This window comes from Triturus cristatus, chromosome 3_2, assembly GCF_964204655.1.
Source record: "Triturus cristatus chromosome 3_2, aTriCri1.1, whole genome shotgun sequence".
Taxonomy (NCBI): Eukaryota; Metazoa; Chordata; class Amphibia; order Caudata; family Salamandridae; genus Triturus; species Triturus cristatus.
The window spans coordinates 517,833,576-517,855,781 of NC_140584.1; the positions used below are offsets into that span (position 1 = coordinate 517,833,576).

The window sequence follows — 22,206 nt, forward strand, 5'->3', positions numbered from 1 at the left end:
TTGCTCCTAGTCAACATTGAAGTATTTGGTAATGTCAACAATGCACTTTCCATCGTTCTGTCTAGGTCTGTCAAAACTCACCTAGACATTGACATCATCAATATCCAGTAGGTTGAAACTTTCTGAAGAATCAAGAAGATGAAATGGAGGATACTGCCAGAGACTTCCGATTCTGAAAACCCTAGTGACTTGTGAAGTGACTTTGTCAGTCCACCGTTCAGAAGCTCCTCCAAAGAGCCAAGTGTTAGAGCTGTGGAGCGACAAAGACCTGTAGGACACAAAGAAGGTATCAGGTTTGTCTGATTTAATGAGAGTGATAATAATTGCTTTCATAAGAACGGTGGATGGTAGCCTTGATTATATCCCTCATCCAACATGGCAAGAAATGTGGGGCCAGGACACCTATGTATGTCTCATATAAGTCTATTGTGAGGTGTTTCCACCAGAGGCGCAGACACATGGCACATCTTTGACTGCTTTATATGTACTCCTCTGAGTGCATAAGAGGTTCACAGTTCAGGTCCTCAAGCCATACCAACATAAGCCTGTTTACGTATACCGATATGTTGACCTCAGAGTATGTTGTGTGTGAGGCGTGTTGCTGCTTATAGTGGTCGATGAATTGATTTAGAATGCCAGGGGTGTCACAAAGTACGTGGTGAACTAAGGATTTAATGGCAGAAGTATAAATCGTAGCTCATACAGGCATTAGCAGCCTGTAGCTATTCCAGAGTGCTCACCCTTTCAGTAGGAATTCTCCACAGGATAGTTACCTCAAAATTTGACTTGTCGGTCGGTCATTTCTCTAAATTCACCCAACATGGAGCAGAGATCCTTAAGTAACTCAGCTTTTCAACTCGAAGCATGAAACAGTTCAGGTGCATGCTTAAGGAAGTCTTTGAATTTCTGCTTCCAGTAGGTCTAGGCTCCTATTCTATCATAGTCAAAAACGCTCACATTTCTGAGCCCGCGCCCGCATCTGCCTATAGCCACCGAAATGACTGCTCCAAGCCTTAGATTTTGGTTCTGGAATGTCAGTGGCCTAGGGGACAAATTAAAGAGTATTGCTGCAATATCTTAAACGTCATTCTCCAGATAGTTCTCCTACAAGAGACACATTTCCAGACAAATGCCTACCGTGCACTGGACAGGTGGGGGTATGAATATCATTTCCCCATGCCATGCCAGCTTTACCACTGGTTCTCCTGGGGTGGGAATTCTGCTACGCAAATTCTTGCCATTCATCGTACAAAACACGTGGCCTAACACACATTGGAGGTATATCACGATCTCCGGATTGTGCAATGGCAAAAGACTTGACATCATATCAGTCTATATTACCCCACGACTACATGAAGCTGCATTCGCTGAATTGAGCAGCCTCCTTCTCCGTCTTTCCGATGGAGATTCCTAATGGGAGGTGATTTCAATAACACACTTAATGATGCAATAGACCGCTGGACTCCCCCCCCCCCCCTGCCGTCCCCTGGCTGACTTCCTAGTGAACTTTGGACTCATTGATACATGGCGTACCCACAGTACCATTACACAGCAATATACATTTCCCTTGGGAGCCGATGGTAGTCTTTCACAAAATAATTACTTCCTTGCCATGACTAGCCAACTCCCTCTTTTCCGAGAGGTTCGTCATCTGACCAGGAGTATTTCTGACCACTCATCACTTTGGGTGATCTACAGCTTCCCAGACCAACTTGATTGCTGCAATATTACAATCAGCCCTTGGTATCCTAAAGTCCCTGTATCCGCAGGAGTATTCTTAAACCTACGGAGAACTATTTCACAGAAAGTGAGGGTTCAGTGGACTCCGCCCAGACTATCTGCAAAGCCTTCAGGGTAGTCATCAAGAGCCACGGCCTCTCAGTGATTGCAGGTCACAAAAAAAGACCAACTTGAGTAACTGGATGGAGAGATATGGGACTTGAAGTCCAAAATGGTAGATCCAGGGTATGAGAACACTTGTTATGCTCTCTCATTAAAGCAGAGGGAGTACAGACATATTTATTTTGAAGATGCTAAGACTCCTCACCAGGCGACTCGGTGGCGCCCATATGAAGTTGGTGACAGCTGGGAAACTCCTTGCCTGGTTCGACAAGAGAGACAGTGTGAACCGTTGGGTACAGGAGATTCTGACAGAGCAAGGTGAAAGGGTAAGCCATAGACAGGCAATAGCAAATTCCTTCATGACCTATTACGAACAGTTATATTCACCAGAATCTTTGGCCTCTGCAGAAGAGTCACATGAATTTTTAGCAGATATTCGATTCCCGAGGCTCTCATAGCTAGACAGAACATCTCTAGATCAAGACGTGACTGAAGATGAAGTAGAACAGGCAATCTGTGCATTAAACTCCGGTAAGGCGATGGGCCTATTGAACTATACAAACTCATGGCCCCCGTAATTGCCCCCTCATCTGCTTCGCATGTTTCAAGAAAGCTGTGATTCAGGTTCACTACCCAAAGACCAGCCACTGGCCAATATAGTGGGTATTCATAAACCTGGTAAGCTGTCGGACAATTATGCCTCCTACCAACCCATTTTGTTATTAAATGCAGAAGCGAAAATTCTGGCAAATCTGCTCGCAACCCGGCTGATGAGATTGATCATCTCACTTGTACACCCGGATCAACCCAGCTTTATGCCTGGTCGAAGTACAGCTCTTTATTTGCGACTTTTACGCAGTGTTCTTGGCTGGGCTGCTAAGCTGCGTTTGGATGCCCTTGTGATGTCACTTTGCATATGTATGGCATTTGATTCAGTTGAATGGCCCTTCCAGTTCGAAGTGCTTGCAAAAGTGGGCTTTGGCCCATGTTGTGTGGAGTGGGTATGGCTCCTCTACACTGACACTGACCCGGGTTGCCCATTATCCTCCATTATCTTTGCTCTGGTCCTAGAGCCGCTGGCGGCCTGGATCAGACAGGACCTCCTAGTGCGTGGACAGACGAATAGTATGACAGAATTTCCCTTTACGTGGATGACATTTTACTCTGTCTCTGACCCAGTTTTTACACTCGACAGACTTATCTATAATCTTACACCGTATCATCTATATTCGGGATACACTATCAACGTGGATAAATCCCTGAGTTACCATGTTTGGGGGGCCGCGCCATGCTTGCCCCAAGACTGCGGAGCCTGAGTTGTCACAGAGGGGTTTCGTTATCTGGGGATATTTGTCACCTCTAACCCAGCCAGATTTCATGCTGACAATCTTGAGTCACCACTGACGCAACTAAAGGTGAACCTTGCCCCTGTCCATTCGTGGCAGGGCAGCCTTATTTAAAATTATGGCTCTACCCCGATTTTTCTATGCACTCCAAAACACGCCCTACCCTCCTACTTTAGAGCAATAGAAAGAGAAATCTGCACTATATTATGGGATGGTGGTCCTGCACGTATTGCCATTAAAAAGCTAACTAGGGCCATGTGCGATGGGGGTAGTAGCCCTACCAGATGTACAACTGTATTAATGGGCGGCACAACTCTCTGTTGTCAGTCAATGGGTTCATCTTCCATTGTCAGAACCAGGCCACCAGTTTGACAAACATGCCCTGCAACCGAGAGGCTACCTTAAAGCCATTTATGGCATGAAACATTGGAAACCCCTCCCCTGTCTGGCAAACGTCACACTCACCCTATGTATAGCACACAGCATTTAATGCCCTGGGTTGGCGAGGCAAGATTATACAGGCCACGCCCCTCTGGCACACTGCGTAACTGGGTACACTGGGGACACACCCAGGTTTTGATAAATGGGACCTTATTGGCCTCTCTAAGGTGAGGGACCTCTGAGCACACGGAAAGGTTGTCCCATTTGCTGAGCTCCAGGTCCAATACCATCTAGCACCCACTGATTCGGCATGCCCTGCAAAAGGATGTGCCGAGGGGAGAGGGACTCCCTGAATCCTCACCAATAGAATATAGACTATTGACTGACTTTATGCCTAACAAAATGATCTCACTCACCTTTCGCAAGTTGGTTAATAAATCCCATGATGCCCTTGCACGTCTCTGTGAACATTGGGAGAGGGATCTTCGAGGTATAGAGGATGATGAATGACTTGAAGCGCTGGCATCCCCCCAAGAGGTGGCCATACGTACTAGATTCCATCTGGTGCAACTAAAGATTTTACACAGATCCTCCTATGCATTCACCACTATTACAAATGGGAAGGGTGCCATCCGCATTGCGCCTCAGGAACTGTGGGCATATAGGTAAATTTTTCTATATGATCTAGGAGTGTCCAGCCATTCAACATTATTGGGAACCGTTCATTTGTTTAAACAATGTCTGTGGGAGTGAGGAGGGGGCCTCTGCAAAGTGGTGTCTTCTGAACATCTGGAAGGCCACTGAACTTATCTGCATGGATCAGCTATGGATGAGGTATGCTCTTCTGATTGCCAAACGCAATATAGCACGTTTATAGCAGGCAAGTCAAGCCCCACAACTAGATGCCTGGAAACAGCACATGGACTGGTGTATGTTAGCCGAAAGGGTTGTCTACGAAGGCAGGGGTTACCTTCATAAATGGATGAAGATCTGGGGAGACTGGAATGATTATCGAGCGGATTTATGGGCCACGTTGTCACTACCAATAGTGCTGCAGAAGCGCTGGGATGTGTTGGACTGGGGGCAGTCCTGTGAGGATGGGGGACTGAGAAGGGGAGGTTGAGGAGTCTCAGGGTCTATGGGAACTGTGTATCAAGTTGATGCTGTTTCTGTGCTACAAAACATTTTATTTGTAGAACTGCGTTACTTTGTACATGTGCACTGTAATAGTAATAAAAAGATTTTGAAAAACAAAAAGTAGTGCTCTCATGCCTTCACTGTTCCGATGTACTACTATACATTTGAGTGCCTTTGCTTCTCGATTAAAAAGCTACAGAGAATCCAAATAGCAGTTGACAGAAAACTTCTCAATCTACCAATGGAGACCAATATCATGCCTGGTCCCATAACCCTATAATTGCTGCGAAAAAATACACTAATAACCTTCAAATCAATGTGCATTGCTCATCGACCAATTCGAAGGCCTTGGCCACTCTTCCTTTGACAAAAACAAGACTGCTGCACTCGGTACTGGCCCGCTATTGACTGCGCCACTCTTCAAAAAGTCACAAATTCGCTGAAGCTCCTGTTCTGCCCAGAAGGCACCACTTTGGACCTCGGTGTCAGCGCACATCAAATAATGTCAGTCACCTCCAGTTCGGAGAGCAGTGAAAACATGGCTTCTCGCATCTTATAGTCTAAAAGTGCAGATGGAGATCTACGGAACTGCCAGGCAGGTATGCGCAAATGGGCCTAGTTGTACTCTCTGCTAAAAGCTTCATCCTTCTGTTCAGCGAGGTGTGCAGCACCATGTTTGAAGCACACATACCTTAACCTGCAGGCTAACCGGCACCACTTGAATGTTTCCACAGTCACAAAGTCAATAGAAAGAGCCTAACTGAATGCAGAACTCAGCCCTGAAAGTCCCCTCCACAACCACATTGATGCCGTGACTAATGCCGGTGACTGTCCATTGGAGATGTTAGCTCTGCTCGAGACGCCACCTCAAGAGGAGTGTATACCCTTGTGCTGAGTCATAAGACTTCAGCAAGAGGGTGCTTCATGAAAGGAGTCTGAGGTGTCCTCGGACCGCCTAGGCAGGTCTCTGCAGGTGGGTGCATTCTCCAGCTCCACGCGCCTGCCTGTAGATCTCTGCCGGGTGGATGCCTGCACGGCGGCTTCAGACTGCTGTCCACCTTTCGTTAAGCGTACTGGCCTCGGGAGTTTGCGTCTGCGCTGGGCTGGCAAATGAACTACAATGGTGCACTGACCCAGCTAAAGGTGCATTTTGGCGCAGACCAGGGCCGTTCACCTCATACATTATACAGACCTTGGAGTTCTCTGCTTTCTGCCATGGAGAAGCCAGTTTATCGAGATTACAACCTTAATAAAGCTCACTATTCACCACGATGGACAGAGCTACATCACTGATCCTTGCTTTATATAGATCAGCAGCATCAATTTGCTTTCCCGGAAAAGGACTGTGGGCCTCATTTTTGAGTTTTTGCTGTAGGGCAGCGCCGCAGGCCTTCCTGCTGCACAGTCCTACAGCAAAAGAAAAGGGCAGGAATGCGCTGTATCTATCAGGTACAACGCATTCCTATCCTTCTCCACTGCGCCGGCACACAATGGGCTGCCCTGCGCCAACGCAGGTAGCTTTGCACCATGGTGCAAGGGTGCCTGCATTATTTTTATGCAGGAAGGGAAACCTTCTTGCACAAAAACAATCACAATAGGGTTTTCCTCCTTCTATGTGTGCTGCATAATGCAGCAGACATAGATAAAGGAAAGACGGGGAGAAATAAAGATATTTCTCCTCGTTGTACCTGGCGAAGGTTTTTGGCGCTGCCTCAGAATTACGATTTCTCGTAAATCTGGGGCAGTGTCAAAAAGCCGTGGATGTTGCTAGGAACGCCCCGAGTAACACCCATTGCAGGGCCCTTTAACGGCGAAAACTGCTTTCAAGGGAACGATATTTACTAGACCGCACTAAGCCACAACAAAGTGGCCTCAGTGCTGCCTCATTAATATGAAGCAGGCTCCTGCGCCACGGAACATCACAAAAAGTGACGTCCCGGCAGCACAAGGGGCCTCATAAATGAGGCCCTGTATTTTTCTACATAACTCTCTCCTTAAGACATTGAGATGATGGAAAGACCAGGGAGGACTCTTTTGGTAATGGGCTGTTAGCAGTTGAATCAGCACAGAAATACATTGATTGGCTTTAACTTTGAACATGTTGCTACCCCTGTTTATTAAAGTGATACATCATACAGGTCTTTCATAACAGGGTTTACTCATAAGTGTATTCAGATAGCCTCACGATTTATGAATCCCATTGCACCAGTCGAAAGGAGAACACCTGCTTCTAAATATTGTAAGGGAAACAAAATGATCTGCCTGTAAAACGTCCGACCAACGTTATGACCTACATCATAGATTACACAGTAGACAAGTTGTTAAATCTCAGTGACCCAGTGTTATGGAAAATATCTAATGTAAAGCTTTTCCATCAACATGTACAGTATTGTGCTAGGTCAACCCAAGGTCACTCATGTCTTGGTGGCTAAACTCCACGATTAAATGTGCGCACTATTTCCCTTCAATCAATCAATCAGTCGTTTGTTAAGCGCGACTACTCACCCGTAAGGGTCTCAGGGCGCTGGGGGGGGTTAGCAGGCTCCAGTCCAACCCCCACTCCCATTGCACAAGGCGTGGTCATCACTATGAGTACCAAGTCATGTTGGAACACCCGACCATACCAAGACCTCTATTTGAATGGAGAATCCAATATACCGTTAGAGCCAGATAGTCATCCATGTTAGAATTAGAGAGCCAGGCTACCATATCCGTTTTTGTACAGCACATTTCTGCATTTTATATGGTCTTGTAGTGCTCTTGGCAGTTTGAACACTGTTTTTCCTTCTGGTTCTTAATTTTCTGTCTGACCAGAGTCTATAAAACAGGCCCTTAGGCAAATATAATGCATGAATGATGACTGCTAACAGGTACCATTTATACCTAGCAATGCATTTATCGGCATGACCCTCGGATCATGATTTCTGGGCCTAATTTCACATTGTGTATTCACGGCTATGTTTTCCCCGTGGAGACTTAACAGCATCACCTGCTGAGGAGATGACTGTAGGTACTTTGTTTTCTTAGACTTGGACCCCACAGATTCTGAGAAAAGATGGCCCTTAAAAATATCTAAAAGAATGGAAATTCAAAGGCTATGACTAGCACACTTTCGCACAAGAGACTCGAATGTACCATGACCTGATCCTGTGAGGCACATCACAGGTAGCGCATGTCCACAGCTTGCTCGCCTTCAGTGATTGCATGGGTCACAAAAAGCTACATAGAAACAAGCAAAAAGAGTGTCAAGCAGTTGCAGACAAAATATTTCAAAGAAGGCTGAAGAGCAGGAAGGTAGCATTATAATAACACTGCATAGATCCTGTTTCACTTTTAGATTTTCTTCCATGAAAATCACTGCAGTCATGTAGTGAGTGAGTGACATCAGGATAGAGTGACAGGGTCTAATACTTTTAATGACAGTGTTGTTGGGCAAGTGGTGTCCATGAGCAAGTTCTGGTAACTTTTTCAACAACGCTGGGTGGTGCCTGTCAAAAACACGTGGGATGTGATTGGAGGAGATCTGGATTTTCCAGACCATGTACCGTCTGAAGACTGATGGAGCATATTTTATCTTTCCAGCTCAACTTCTCATGAATATATCAGAGAGCAAGATGATAGGCAGCCGTTCCAATGGATTGTGATAAACTTGGCTTTATGGTTTGTTTCCTAAAACGATACCTTGCTCCAGCTGCTCACCAGTATCTCCGAATTTAGTCCACATAGACAGTCCAGTCCCTCTCCCACTAGAAGAGTTTCTCAGTTTTTGGCAGTCACTTGGAAAGGTTTATGGCACTTCGGGATTCAAAGAGGCTCATGGCGGTGTGAAATGCTGAATTACATATATTTACATACAGTACATTTTCCAATATTTCCAGTTTTCATATATATCAAAACTGGCACAATATACTTTGAATATCTGGAATGTGCTTTACTGCTACAGAAAGAGTAACTGTGATCACTTGTTTTCTTTAACCATCTCTAAGATATTTATGAAGGATTGGAAACTTCTGCATCATTTAATGTTGTCCCTTACGCTTTTTGCTCAGTGTATGATTGATTATTTTAATAATGCTCTTGATTGATTTGCATATATTGTGAAATTGGTTGCATTTCTCGTTAACGTATCTCCACATGTGTTTACTTATTCATGGAAACTATTCACGTCAAAGCAATCAAGTACCATGTTATCTTTTTTGCCACAAAAATAGTAATCTCAAGCAGAACTTTTTGTCTCTCTCTTATTTTTTAGACTTCTGTGTTGCTGTGAACACAAATTTATGTTTGATATGTGTCTAAGAGGTTGCCTTAATATCAACAGTGCAACTTCTATCTCCCTACAGTTTGCATCTTGTTTAATAATCTATCACTTTTTAATTTCTTGATTTATTTGACAAATTTCTTCTCAGTTGTGACTGTATGTATATGACCGGTTCAGGCTCTGCACGTAGTGCTTTGTTGTGTTCCCGCCTTCATCACTTTTCAGGGGAGCAACATGTCTGTTATTACTGTTACCACTATTAGTATACTGTCCCAGTCATTGTGTGCTGGACTTTCCCTTGTCGTATCTTGTGGCTTACAATAACTTTGCTCTTTGCACTTGCCCAGTTGCCTAAATCTGCTAGCCAAGTCTTAGAAAGTATGGTTATAGTTACTTTCCAACTCATTGCTATTCTTCATTATCCTTGCTATTCTCTTTAGACTAGGAGTGGCTGGAATTTGCGGAGTTTCATTCCGCACAGGTACCGAAAAAGAGATTCTGGGGAGTTCCACGAGTCGCAGAGTTTTGGTACGTCACGCTGCTCATGTTGATTTTTAGTGACGGGAGCTTGACCTGTGCTGTAAAAAAGCAAAAACAGCACCACGCGGTTGCTTCTTTTAACTGCTCGAAGAGATTTTCTACTTGAGCAGCAGGTTTCTCAACACGAGCAGCAGCTTTCTCAACGCGAGCGGTAGCAACCTGCCACAACCGCCCGCGTTGAGAAATCTTGCCGGGAGCTGCTCTAGCGCTTGCCAGCTTAACATAACTTAACGTTTGGGAGCTGCGTGCGAGAAAAAACTTTGCCACCGGGTGGTTGGAGGACTTTTTTCAAAACTCCACAAACTCTGCCGGAGGAGCAGAGTTTACCGCCCACCCCTAATTTAGACATACTATTGGAGCATTTTCCAGCTGTCTGCTGCCGGTTATTTCTGCTTTGCGGGCTATTACAATTGACCAGTATTGTTTTAACACCTCAACTTCTGACATCATATGTTAAGAGCCTGCTTGCAATGTCTCGACATCTAGGGGAGCCTGATAATAATTGGATTTCGTAAATTTAAGCCGAAGATTTGTGGAAACTTTCTCTCTGTAGACTAGGGTCTGTCCTGCTCTGTGTCTGAGAGCTCTGTGTGATCAATTCTTAGTGTGATCTTATGAGTTGTAGTCCTCCCATGGTAAGGGAAACTGTCATGTACTGCCCTAGTTCAACTTTGTCTAACTTACTTTAGATTTTTAATTTAGTGGATTGAATAGTGTGGGTCTCCCATATTTGGTCCACATTTTGTCATGTTCATCAGCAGGGCACAAGGATAGTCCCTGCTTGTCGGATGATTTACCCAGAGTCTACCCTTTACCTCTCGTCAAAAAGGACTACTGCTCTCCTGATACCAGCCTATGGACAGACTGGACAGACTGGACAGTTTATGGCAGTTAACTATAGATATAATTCGAGGGAAGAAGGCATATCAAGTAATCCTTGCAAAATCCCTGCAGTCCCTCGTTCAATTGTGAGATTTTTAGGTCGACCCTACCAGACAGGTAATCTGTCTGGTTGCAAAAAAACTATTCTGAATTTATAGTGGCCTTACCACCCGCTCAACTACGATCGGTTGACTTTGTCATTCTCATTTGCTTCCTTCATATTTGATCGCTTGCCATGTCCATCTTGTGTTTGTCCCTCCCCTGGAGCACATGCTCTTTATTTGTGTCCTTCCACTGCTCACTTTTAGAGGGCTATTTCTTTCTTTTATGTTAAACACTTCATGAGAGTGCATGTATTTCCCAATTCTCTACCATGTGAGCTTATATGCCTCTTCAAAACATCTCACAGCTGTCTCTCTCATGGGGTTTTCTTGCCCTGCAAAACACCCCCTCCAGCAACCACCATATTGTCGACTGGACTTCACCCTTCCATCAAATTAAAGCATTGCTCAGTTCACTACCTGGCACACTGCTTAACCCCATTTCTGCCATCACTTTGAATATTTTTGTTTCTTAGTATACCACTGGCATTCCAGAGCTGAGATAGAGGTTTCATATAATTTAAGCAGTTATGCTATGCTGTTGGTTTTGTGTAGGGTACATCTGCCATTGGTAGGGCATCAAAGCAGTTTTGGTAGTTTATGGATGATTTTCTTGAGGTTGCCATATTTCCATTAAAACCACATTCTGATTTATCATGTGAATGTGTGTTTATTTGTTAGTTAAATGTGTCAACTTCACTGAGCTGTAGATTAATAGTCTTGGTGTTTAAGTGGGTGAGATACTGCTCTCTCTTTTTGATTCTGTTCCTATCCTAGCACAATGTGTTGCTCTGCTCCTCATGTGTTGCTTTGTTCCTCCCCCACCTGACTTTATTTTTATTTAATCCACCTCCCCCCTTTGCTTCCACCCATGTGCTTCTCAGTTGCTCTTCCACCCCTCACAGGCATTTCCATTTGTTTTGGTTCATGGTTTTAGGGGGGACCGGTACTTGCCATTTGCTACTGGTCACTCGGCTACACCAAAAGCACTATCTGAGACTTCTAGCCACAGATTCCTTACCTTAGAATTCTCCCCAGTATTCTGACTGTATCCGGAAATGTTTCATGAGCAGTACCCCTGCGTGTCGGTAGTTGGCGTCTTTCTGCTCCACGTGGCATCGTCTGCACTCGAAGTGGCGTACGTGGTGCCTATATAGGCGCCACCGAGTGCGCTAATGTCTGTCCCTATCTTTCCACGCCAGTCAGTGCAGATCCAGAGGAGAGCTACCCCCAGTAACTTTTTGACTGACATTTTGTTTACCCTTTTTTCTAAATGTTTTGGGACTTTGTCTTTGGACAGGCCTTCATCCCTTTTGATGTATAGTCTATGGATCTTGCTTATGGATTTTCCTGGTCAGACTCGCCTCTCTATCTGGAAATACAGAGTCTTCAATTTCCTTGTGATAGAGCACTAATGGGATTCACTATCAACATGCCGATGTCACACCTGATCCCCTGTCAGACGCTCCCTTTCCGGAGCTATTCTGAACACGGTGCAGTTTCAGGCCTATCCTCCTGAATGGCAAGCCCAGGATATTAAGGTTTCATCCTCTATTCTGGATTTCAGGGAGACTGACTGAGGCTGCTGGGCCTCATGGCCTCCTGCATCCTGCTTGTGACACATGCCCGCTGGCATATGCAGGCTATGCAGTGAGACCTGAAGTGGGCGCAGCATCAGGAGAATCTCTCCTGCATGATAAAGATCTCAGAGGGAGCTGCATATGATCTGCAGTGGTGGTTAACAAACCGCAATTGGGTCAGCTACAGATTCCTCCCCTTTCCCAACTAGATCTGCCAGTAGTGACAGGTCCAGCATTCCTGGGATGGGGCAGCCATCTGAGAGAGGTGGAGATCGGAGGCCTCTGGTCTCCTGTGGAATCCCACATCAACCTTTTGGAGTTCCGGGTGATCCGTCTGCCATTGAAAACCTTTCTACCCTTCATCAAGGGAAAGCTAGTACAGGTGTTCACGGACAACACCACAGCCATGTTGGACTGCAACAAATAGGGTGGGGTGGGGTTGTGGACCCTTTGTCAAGAGGCCTCTGTGAACATGGCTGGAAAATCAGGGCATAACCCTGGTGGTTCTGGCGGGCTCTTTGAAATCCAGAGCACAGGAACTGAGTCGAAGATGCCAAGCAGATCACGAATGGCGTCTCCATCCAGAGGTGGTGCAAGGTCTCTTTTAGCAGTGGGGAGGGTCTTAGTTATATCTATGTGCTACCGATGAGAGCACACAATGTCAGCATTTCTGCGCGTTGGAGTCTCCAAAGCAGCTCTGAGATGCTTTTCATCTCGAATGGAACTCGGGCCTCCTGTACTTCTCACCGCCCATACCACTCCTGCCCAGACTTCGCAAGAAGATCACGTACCACCGGGCCCAAGTCATCCAAGTGGCTCTGGACTGGGCACGGAGAGTCTGGTATTTCAAGCTGTTGAGCATGGCCATCAGTATTTCGACCAGGCTGGCCCTTCAAGAGGATCTTCTGTTGCAGCAGCAGGGAAGGGTTCTACACCCAAACCTGTCAACTCTCCGCCTTCTTGCTTGGTGATTGAGCTGGGACAGTTAACAGCTTTCAACCTTCTGCCCGAAGTCTGCAATGTTATTCTGGTAGCCAAGCGTCCCTCCACCAAAACAGTATATACCTGCCCTTAAGGCAAGTTTGTGGCATGGTGTGCAGAGAAACAAGTTGACCCTCTTTCTTCTCTCTTTTCTCAGGTTCCCCTGTTTGTGAGATCTCTGCTATGTCTGCTTTTTTGCAGCTGCCTCACCTACCTTCCTTCTTTCAGTCCCCTATTGTGCATATGTTCTTTAAAGGTTTGCAACATATGTTTTATCCTTCTCGCTTCATTATTCCTCAGTGGGACCTTAATTTGGTCCTGACATTCTTGATGTGCACTCCATTTGAGCCCTTGTACAACGGTCCTCTCAGGCTCCTTACCATCAAGACAGTCATCCTGGTGGGAATAACATCTGCCCGGAGGGTCAGTGAGCTTCAAGCCTCGTCATCCAGCCTCCCTACCTGAACATCTACTCAGACAAACTGCTGCTTCATACGAGGGCTTCCTCTTTTCCGAAAGTGGTAATTCCATTTCATGTAAAACAATCCATCACTTTGCCTACTCTTTGCGATCCACCTCATCCCTCCAAGTAAGAGGAGCAACTTCACCGTCTGTACCCAAAAGGAGTATTGTCGTTCTGCCTTGACTGCACACAAGAGTACCAGGTAGATGACCAATTTTTGGTGGGGTATGTCTGAGCGAAGAAAGGACAGGCCATGCAGAAGCAGATCATCTTCCGATGGATCGTGCTATATATAAAGATCTGTGATGCATTGGCTAAAAAGCAACCCCCCTGAGGGTTTGCATGTTCATCTCACTGGAGCTAAAGCTGCAACCACTGCATTAGCATGCGGAGTTCCGGTCCTGTATATCTGCCAGGCAGCAACATGAACTTCCTTGCACATATTTATCGAGTACTACTGCCCGGACAGGCAGGTCCGTAGGGATGAGAACTTTTCCCTTTCAGTCCTGCAGGACTTCCTTGTGTGAAATTGGTCCACAGACCTACCTCGGGGGAGGTATTGCTTGGGTATCTATTCTAAGGTAAGGAATCTGCAGCTATTAGTCTCTATCATATGTACAAATTACTTACCTTCGGTAACACCTTATCTGGTAGAGACTCTAGCCACAGATTCCTTACCGTTCCACCCATCCTCTTCTCTCTGTGAACGGATTTCTTGGGACAGGGCTTTTCCCTTTCAGGGCCCTAGTATTCCACACCAGTGGTCCGTGTGCTTCGTGGTTATGTGCTTCTGGCGTGGAAAGTCACGAAAAGTAACTGACATCAGCACGCTGGGGTGGCATCTATATAGGCACAGTGCACGTCACTTCTGGCGTGGACGATGCCACACGGAGCTGAATGACGCCACCTACCGGTGTGCAGGGGTACTGCTCAAGAAAAATTTCCAGATCCAGTCTAACGCTTGGGGATAATTCTATGGTAAGGAATCTGAGGCTAGATAGAGTCTCTATCAGGTAAGGCGTTGAAGGAAGCTGGCTCTGCATATACTATACCAAAGTAAAGTATAGTGTGCACATAGTCCAGTGGATCACCAAAGGCTTTACAGAGGCTAATTTAGATAATACTAATGCTCTCTTTTGTTGTAGTGTGGGCGAGCAGTTAGGCTTATCACAGGGCAGTGCTATGCATTTGTTGTACACACCCAGGCAAGAAATGATTACACACACTCAATAACTAAATCCAAGACCAATGCTTTCTAAAAATATTACTTTTTGAATATTTATTTTTAGAACCAAAGATACTTTGCTGCAGTAAAATACGTTTTGCAATATCACTGTTTGTCAATGATAAAAGTGGACACCGTGCATTTTTCAATCAATACAATGTTATCCAATGGGAGGCAACACAACCAGCAATTTGCAGGGAAGTAAATGATTTATGATATTGAGCTTTTGGATGAAGACTCAGTACCAGGCAAGGTTCAGGTAAGTGACAGAACTGCACAACCAGCGGCACTCTTGAACTATCATACTGTTTCATACCAGTTCTATCTGGAACGAGGTGGAAATTCCTCCATGTAGGGTAATGGTCAGTAGTCATTACTATCAAAACTACATCAAGTGACCAGTGATTGAGAGAGAATCTCCCCCCCCCCCAGGGTGCAGATCCAGACGCAGATCCATATGGATACACCTTAACTGAAAAGGCATCAGCAAGACTACCAGAGGTTCTGCAAAGCACTGGTGCCAGGATTGTGTCCTTGCACAGACGCAATCTCCCTGACCGTTTGCTTGAAATAGCTGGCAAGCTATTACAAACAGATAATAAACGTTGTTGTTCCAGCTATGCACACCACCTCTGAAATTCAAGAACCAGGCATATTATGTATTCATCTGCTAGAACTAGTATAGCACCTAGAGATAGAATAGTGAGGGTGTTAAGAACTACAAATTGTGATGTTTGAATTGTTTCCCTATTGTTTTTACTGATCTTGAAACACTTAGCTGCTTTCAGTTCTAATCTTCTGTAATGTTACCAAACAATATTGTGTGCACTAGATTCAGGGGTTTTAAAATAACTATTTCAGAATAAATATGTTGAAATTCATATTATTTTTCTAGTGATCCTTGAGTGTGTAACTCATTAATGATAGTTTCTTTGGAGTACCACTGTTCCCTGGTAGTAACACTGACCACATTGGTAAGCATGTTTTGTGTAGGTCTACAGTAACTTGTAACTAACAACTCATTGCTGGTGATTTGAACTCCGTGTCATCAGTGGGTTGAGAATCCAAACCTTGTACAGCTAGGCCATAGAGCTAGTTTACACAACACCGAAAAGCAGGCTTACTCCAACAGAGCCAATGCTTTTACCACTGTGTTTGCATGCGAGTGACTGTTCTGATTATTTGTCAGACTGCTATGTGAGCCTCATTCCACCACGAAGCATTACTGTCTGAACAGCCAGGTCTGATGAAAAGGGCCGTTTGCCTGCTCAGTCCTGCGGTGCTATTTGGTTTGAGCCAGTTCAAAGACCTTCCACCTGAGACATACTGCTTTGGTATCTATTAAAAAGGTGAAGAATCTATATGCACATGTACTGTACTGAATGACTTGACAAATGTGGTCTAACTATTTCTGTTTGTCAGTTACTAGAACCAATAAACATATTTAAAAAGAATCACTGATTGAAGATTTTGAGTCTTAGGGACCTATATATAGTATTTAACTTATTTAATATATTGGAGATTGTATTTATTGAAATAAAATAGCCCTTAAAAAGAAAAAAAAAGAGAAAAAAAAAAGGTGAAGAATCCTCGGTTAGAAGTATCTACCGGAAAAACAAGTCACTTACCTTCGATACCACTCTTTGTGGCAGACACTCTATCTAACTGTAATTTCCTCACCGATGCTCCCCCTTCTGCGAACTGCACCCTGTAACACCTAAAAAGGTCCCAAGTCTAGAGACCTGCACATCTTGCTTAATATGATGGTTTAGTGGACTTGTGCATCAGCTCCTGAAATCTGCATTTGACCTCATCAACAGGTTTTAATCCGAATTCTTGCGAGGCTGTTAAATGTACACTAGTTAATTAGACATTCTTTACCATTTTATAACAGCAGCAGTGCTTAATTTGAGCCGGTGGTTTCCAGGGCTCAGCACTTAATCAACACCGGCGCATGAGCACCAGTAAAAGACACATTCCTTTTTGGTGGGCAAAGGGTGATTACATGATTCACCTTGAATCACAGGATATTGAGCTGACTGCTGATACTCGAACTCAGTTGGTCAGCACCAAAGTCGGCAGCTCTGCCCATTACGCCACGTCCCTTCCCCACCTGTAGGGTTTGTTGGTTCTGTGTTAGGCAACGCTAACATGAGGAACAGTCTGGTCGAAGCTGCCTGGTGATGAGAGCCCCGGCACTTACAAATTAACCACTGAACAGCAGAAGATCCTATCGGAGTTAAACGTGTTCGCTGTAAATGAACCCTTTTTGTAATTTAATCCCAGTGCCATGAACTGCATTTGCAGGCAAAGGAAAGGTAATTTTTTGTTTTTTACTACTTCAGCATTACATTTCAATAGTGATTACATTGCGAAGTTCTTTTTGTGTCAATTTTCAGTCTGTAGGCTGACGTTCTCTGAATGGGTACACATTAATCCCAGTAAATATATGTGTAAAACAAAAAAGGCAAATGTGTTTGACTCAAACATCACCACATCTGTTTTTAATACGTTTTGCATGCCTCTTCCTTTAGAAACATTACTCTTTGGTGGTAGTTATTTATGGCAAAGAAATTGTTATCACAACCAACACAAAGCTGGTACCTAAATATGACAACTCAATGAAATGTCGCTCTTTACTTCCTTACAAAATGTGCACACACTTGGGAATAAGGAAGAACATTGCAGTAATACAATGAGTTCATGGTTGACATGTTCATCGATGAATTGCTTCAGGTTTTTTTAATTTCCTTTTAGTAAGAAGTTTGTAAATTTGTTGCGTAACAATTGTTACGTAACAGTATCATCTACAATGAATATACAAATGTAAAACAAGTATTTTTCTTTGTAGATTGTGAATGGTGGAACACCAGACATACCGTCGGCTGGTTTGGTGCCAGGACAGTCCCAGGATAATACTGGGTATCCATATTCTGACAATTCCTCTATGCTTGGTAAGAATGGTGTTTATATCTTTTAGCTCCCTTCGTTTACTGTCTAGATAAACATAAATATGTTTCAGATTCACAGTGTGTTTGTGCCCATCTGAGCCTCCATTTCTGGCAAAAAATACATGCAGCACTGCTTCTTTTCCCTCATATGGTTCTGCGCTTCTTTTCTTTTTTTCTTTTATCTTTTTAGTGGGTTTTAGCAGTTCAGTACATGGAAATATCGGACAGTACATAGCTTAGCATGGTCTTCATCTTTGATCAGTGTGACGTGTAACGGATCTCTCAATTACCGTCCGCTAAAATATTAATACATCAGTATTCCCTGCTGAAGGAATAGTCCCTAGGAGAGAAAAACCTCACAGTAACAAAACAGCAGGCAACATTCCTTATAAGCCCATACTACACAGTTTGAAATTGATAATGACATCCAACGACCAGTGCAGCAATAGTGCATAGATACGTGTAGACCAAGCTACAAGGCTGTATTGAATAATAAAATCCAGGAGAGCAGCTTGACTACCCTAGTGGGCGGAGTGGGCACTGTTACATTCGCAGATGTTTCTACCACCTGCTTGCGCAAGTAATCCACCAACGGAGACCAAATATCTTTTGGCCGAGTTTGCGCAGGCATTAATTCCCAATACAAAGTAAGCTGCTCTTGACAGTATGTGGCGTCTTTGATCCTGTCAGTAACTAAGGGAAGGGCACGGTGCTCCCATCCAGTGCTTTAAATGGGAAAAAATAAGTGCAGGTACTCTTAAAATGAGCTATGAGTGTAGCAAGTGGGCGGGGCTAGGAGCGGGGCTAAGGACAAGACATACAAGACACTTTTACTATGTGGCCGAATACTTATATATTCTTGAGTGCGCACTCACAGAAACAAGCAGCAATGCTCACGCAAAGCATTCCAAGAATGTCCTTTAAAATACCTCCCTAGTGTCTGGATTCTCTCCCTCTTTCACTCGCTTTTCTCACACACACACAAACATGCGCACACAAGCAGACAGACACTCACACAAAAGACTCAAGTGGGATAAAGGCCATTTTACACTCCTTATCTCCCGCGGTTTTCTTAATTGCTGCTATTGCTACTGTCAGCGGGATGCCTGGATTCCAATGTGTGCACAAATGCACACCATGGTGTGAATGTGATTAACAGCACAGGGCCTGAATGGACCCTGCTCTGTCAAACACAGGTGGTGGTGAACACCGGACATTATGCAAATGAGGCCTGCTGAATTGTTTAGAGGTGGCTCAGCTTGGACTAGAGGTGCTTTGGCTGTCAGACAGCCTCGTTCGTGCTCGTGAGCACTAGCAACAATGAGCCTACCTTTGATGAGTACCGGTACTCTCCTTGGCAGCAGAGAAGTGCCGGTACTCAGAGCGATAAAAATTATATGTGCCGGTACTCAGTACCGGTGAGTACCGGCCCATTTAAAGCACTGCTCCCATCTCATCGTTACTCTACGCTTTGCAAGCAGGAGGAGAAGCGCCGTGAGTTTGCGCCTCTCAGGCAGGACCTCCTTCCTGTACAAACCCCAGCAGTGCCACCCATGGGGAACGGTCCAGAGAGCTGCCCAATATGTCCTCTGCCGTAGTAAAGACCTCTCCCAGTATTTAAATATGGTTGGGAATTCCCAAGAAAGATGCAAGAAATCAGCATCCGGAAAGTGGCATCTGTTGCACCCGGAGTCTGCACCGAAACCCATTCGCGCCATGCCAGCAGGCGTGTAGTATAACCTATGTAAAAATGTAAAATGAATAAGGCGAAGGCGATAGGTGATAGTGCATGTGATTGAGAGCAGCAGTACTGCCATTGCTCATGTCAACTGCGGTGAGATATCATGATCCCATGCCGCCTTGCTGTTCGGGGTGTGTACTGGCGCCTGTCTTTTCATGTCAGCATATAGTTTCATAATGAGTCTGCGAGGAGGGACGTAGGAAAGGTTTTCAGTAATCGGAATGTTGGTGGGGCCTCGGGAAAAGTTTTGTGTAAAGAGCGAATAGCTGCGTGCAATTGGCAACACGTATACGTGTCTAGGAATGTGATTGTGTCAGGAGGCAAGGCCTTCTGTGGTGCAATAAAATTATCATTAGGATGAATTGCGCTCAGTGATGTAAGCCGAGTGTGCACAGCCTAGTGCATATTCCAGAGTCTGACATTATGTGCAAAAGGGGGTGACCCACAAGTGGCAATGAGTGTGCATAAAGTAATTGCAGAGGAGCTCTACATCTAAGTATATCCCATGCCCACACCGTGTAGGCCAGTTTTTCCACCCGATTGCGCAGGCGTGTCGGAATCTGAAACAAAGCCATCTCCAGGGGACAAGGAGCCACATGGTCACCCTCAGGGGCCGTGTGGGCCATAAAATGGACTGGGAACAGCCAGTAGCGCACAAACGGAGCCTACGCACAGTAATAGTATAGGTCCAGGTCCGGAGCACCAAACCCTGCTCAGAGGGAAGTGTCAAAATCTCCCAGGCAATGCGCAGCTGGGAGCCTGCCCAGGCCATTGAGATGAGTCGCGACTGCAGTATTTGGTGAAATTGAAAAGATAAGGGAAGTGGCAAGTTCATGAAAAGATAAAGACACTTAGGAAGGATTATCATTTTGGCGATGGCGAGCCGCCCCGTTAGAGACAGCGGAAGTTGCATCCATCTGGTGAGTCTTTCAAATAGCCATGTTATCAAACTTCCAAAGTTGTTTGTCAATAATTCATCAGTGTTCCTGCTGAGCCAAATCCCAAGATACTTGACCGCCCCCTCTGCCCACATCAGAAACTCTGAGTCAACTTTAGAGGGACTTCTGTCAGGGGAAAACTTGTGGACTTGGACCAATTGGTGTAAATCACCATAGTGAATTCCCTGATCAATGGATCAAGATTCGCATTTGGATCTACATTTCTTATTTAATAAAATCAGTACCGTATACATGAAATGTAAAAACATACTACAACCAGGAGTAGCACATAATCATTTGGCGCACATGAATTGATGTCCTCTGATGGTAAAAACACCCTCTGACACAGATAACATTATTATGTGTAGTACAAATTGGTGGTAGTTCAGTCCATTTACCCCACAGGACAGTATGACCTCAGAGGCAACCTCAGAACAAAGTATAGATGTTGTACATGGGAACATTCCTAGAACACAAGACCAGGTAAGTCGCTGTACAAGTTAGGGAATTGAAGCTGCAAATACATTGATCAGTTGCCTTTTTAAATAGAATGAACCAAAACCTAGATCCGAAATTCTATACAGTCCACAGTGAGGAAGATGAGATCAGGGGATAAATACACATTATGGGGGTCTACCACAAAGTAGACATAAAGATGAGTAAGGTGTGCAAAGCTCCTAAACCACTCCAACAAAAATTGTTTTATTGCTCAGATTCGCCTGCCCTAAAGAGAGACCATTTACAACACTTCAGATGTTTCCAGGCCCTGGTTATGTTAGACCAGTCCATGCTTACAGAACCTGACATTTTTTGATTAAACAGAATAAGCAGTGTATGCTAACAATTGGGTTACGTGTTCTAAGCTTTTCAAGTCACCGGGCAGCCAAAAGAGCCACATTCAATTCAACACGGGACAGAAAATGTACCTATTCATACAAATGTTGATCCCTACAGGACTTCCCTTTGGACCAAATATTATGACAGTATAGTTGCTTCCACTGAGATTATTCTGATCTACAAACTTTGACAGAATTAAATGCGTAACATCCTGCCTTTTGTTCACTAAACATGCTTACAATTAATGAGCGAGTCACTTCTATACATTGTTCTACCCTCCCAGGCCTCGAAGTTCAGAAATTATCTTTCTTCAGCCTGACACCCATTTTTCAACCATTGTTGGACTGCATTCGATTTTGCTATGTTGCACTTATCACCTGTTATGTGGGCCTCATGTTTGGATCAAGTATCTGTTGAACTGACAACTCTTCAAGATGGGCTTAAAAACACTAGGCCATGTTGGCTAAAGAACATCATGTATAGAAATCTTATGCCATTTTCTCTAGTGGCACAAGGAAGAAAATATTTGTTGACCAGACAGGCAGTATTTTCAATATCAGTAATATCTGTTCGCAAAGAAGTACAACAAGTATTTTTCTCCAGTCAGAAGAAAAGTAGACATATTCAGTGCATCAATGTTTTGCTTTGTCTAGTACACATTATTTGAACTAGACACATTAGTACGCATTATTTTAAGTTGTCGAGCACTCAGCTGTTGTCAATACTTTAATTGAACCCCACCCCCCTCCATAGGTAGCTTTCCTGAACCATGTGAGGTCTGTCACAATTCTTGAATTTTTTGGAAACAATGCCAATATTTAAACTGCTCATCTGCCAGGGAAAACAATGTTTAGACATGGTCACAGCAAGCTACAGACCTCTTCACATCAATCACCATAGTGTTATAAAAGCAACTACAGCTCAGCAAATCAAGAGGCGCAGAAGAGACTAGACACACGAGGTCTTCAATTTATTTCTAAACGCGAATACACAATTGAGC

The 22,206-nt window shown here is 44.5% G+C and overlaps 1 protein-coding gene across 5 annotated transcripts in view; it reads left to right on the plus strand.

Annotated features, from left to right (window-relative positions):
• The window catches only part of BMAL1 (basic helix-loop-helix ARNT like 1), a 503,136-nt gene that overhangs the window by 455,295 nt on the left and 25,635 nt on the right, over positions 1–22,206 (plus strand). For all 5 annotated transcript variants that reach the window (XM_085648206.1, XM_085648207.1, XM_085648208.1 and 2 more), the window contains one exon: positions 17,591–17,693. In XM_085648206.1, the coding sequence (XP_085504332.1) occupies positions 17,591–17,693 (103 nt within the window). The remainder of the gene's footprint in view (positions 1–17,590; positions 17,694–22,206) is intronic.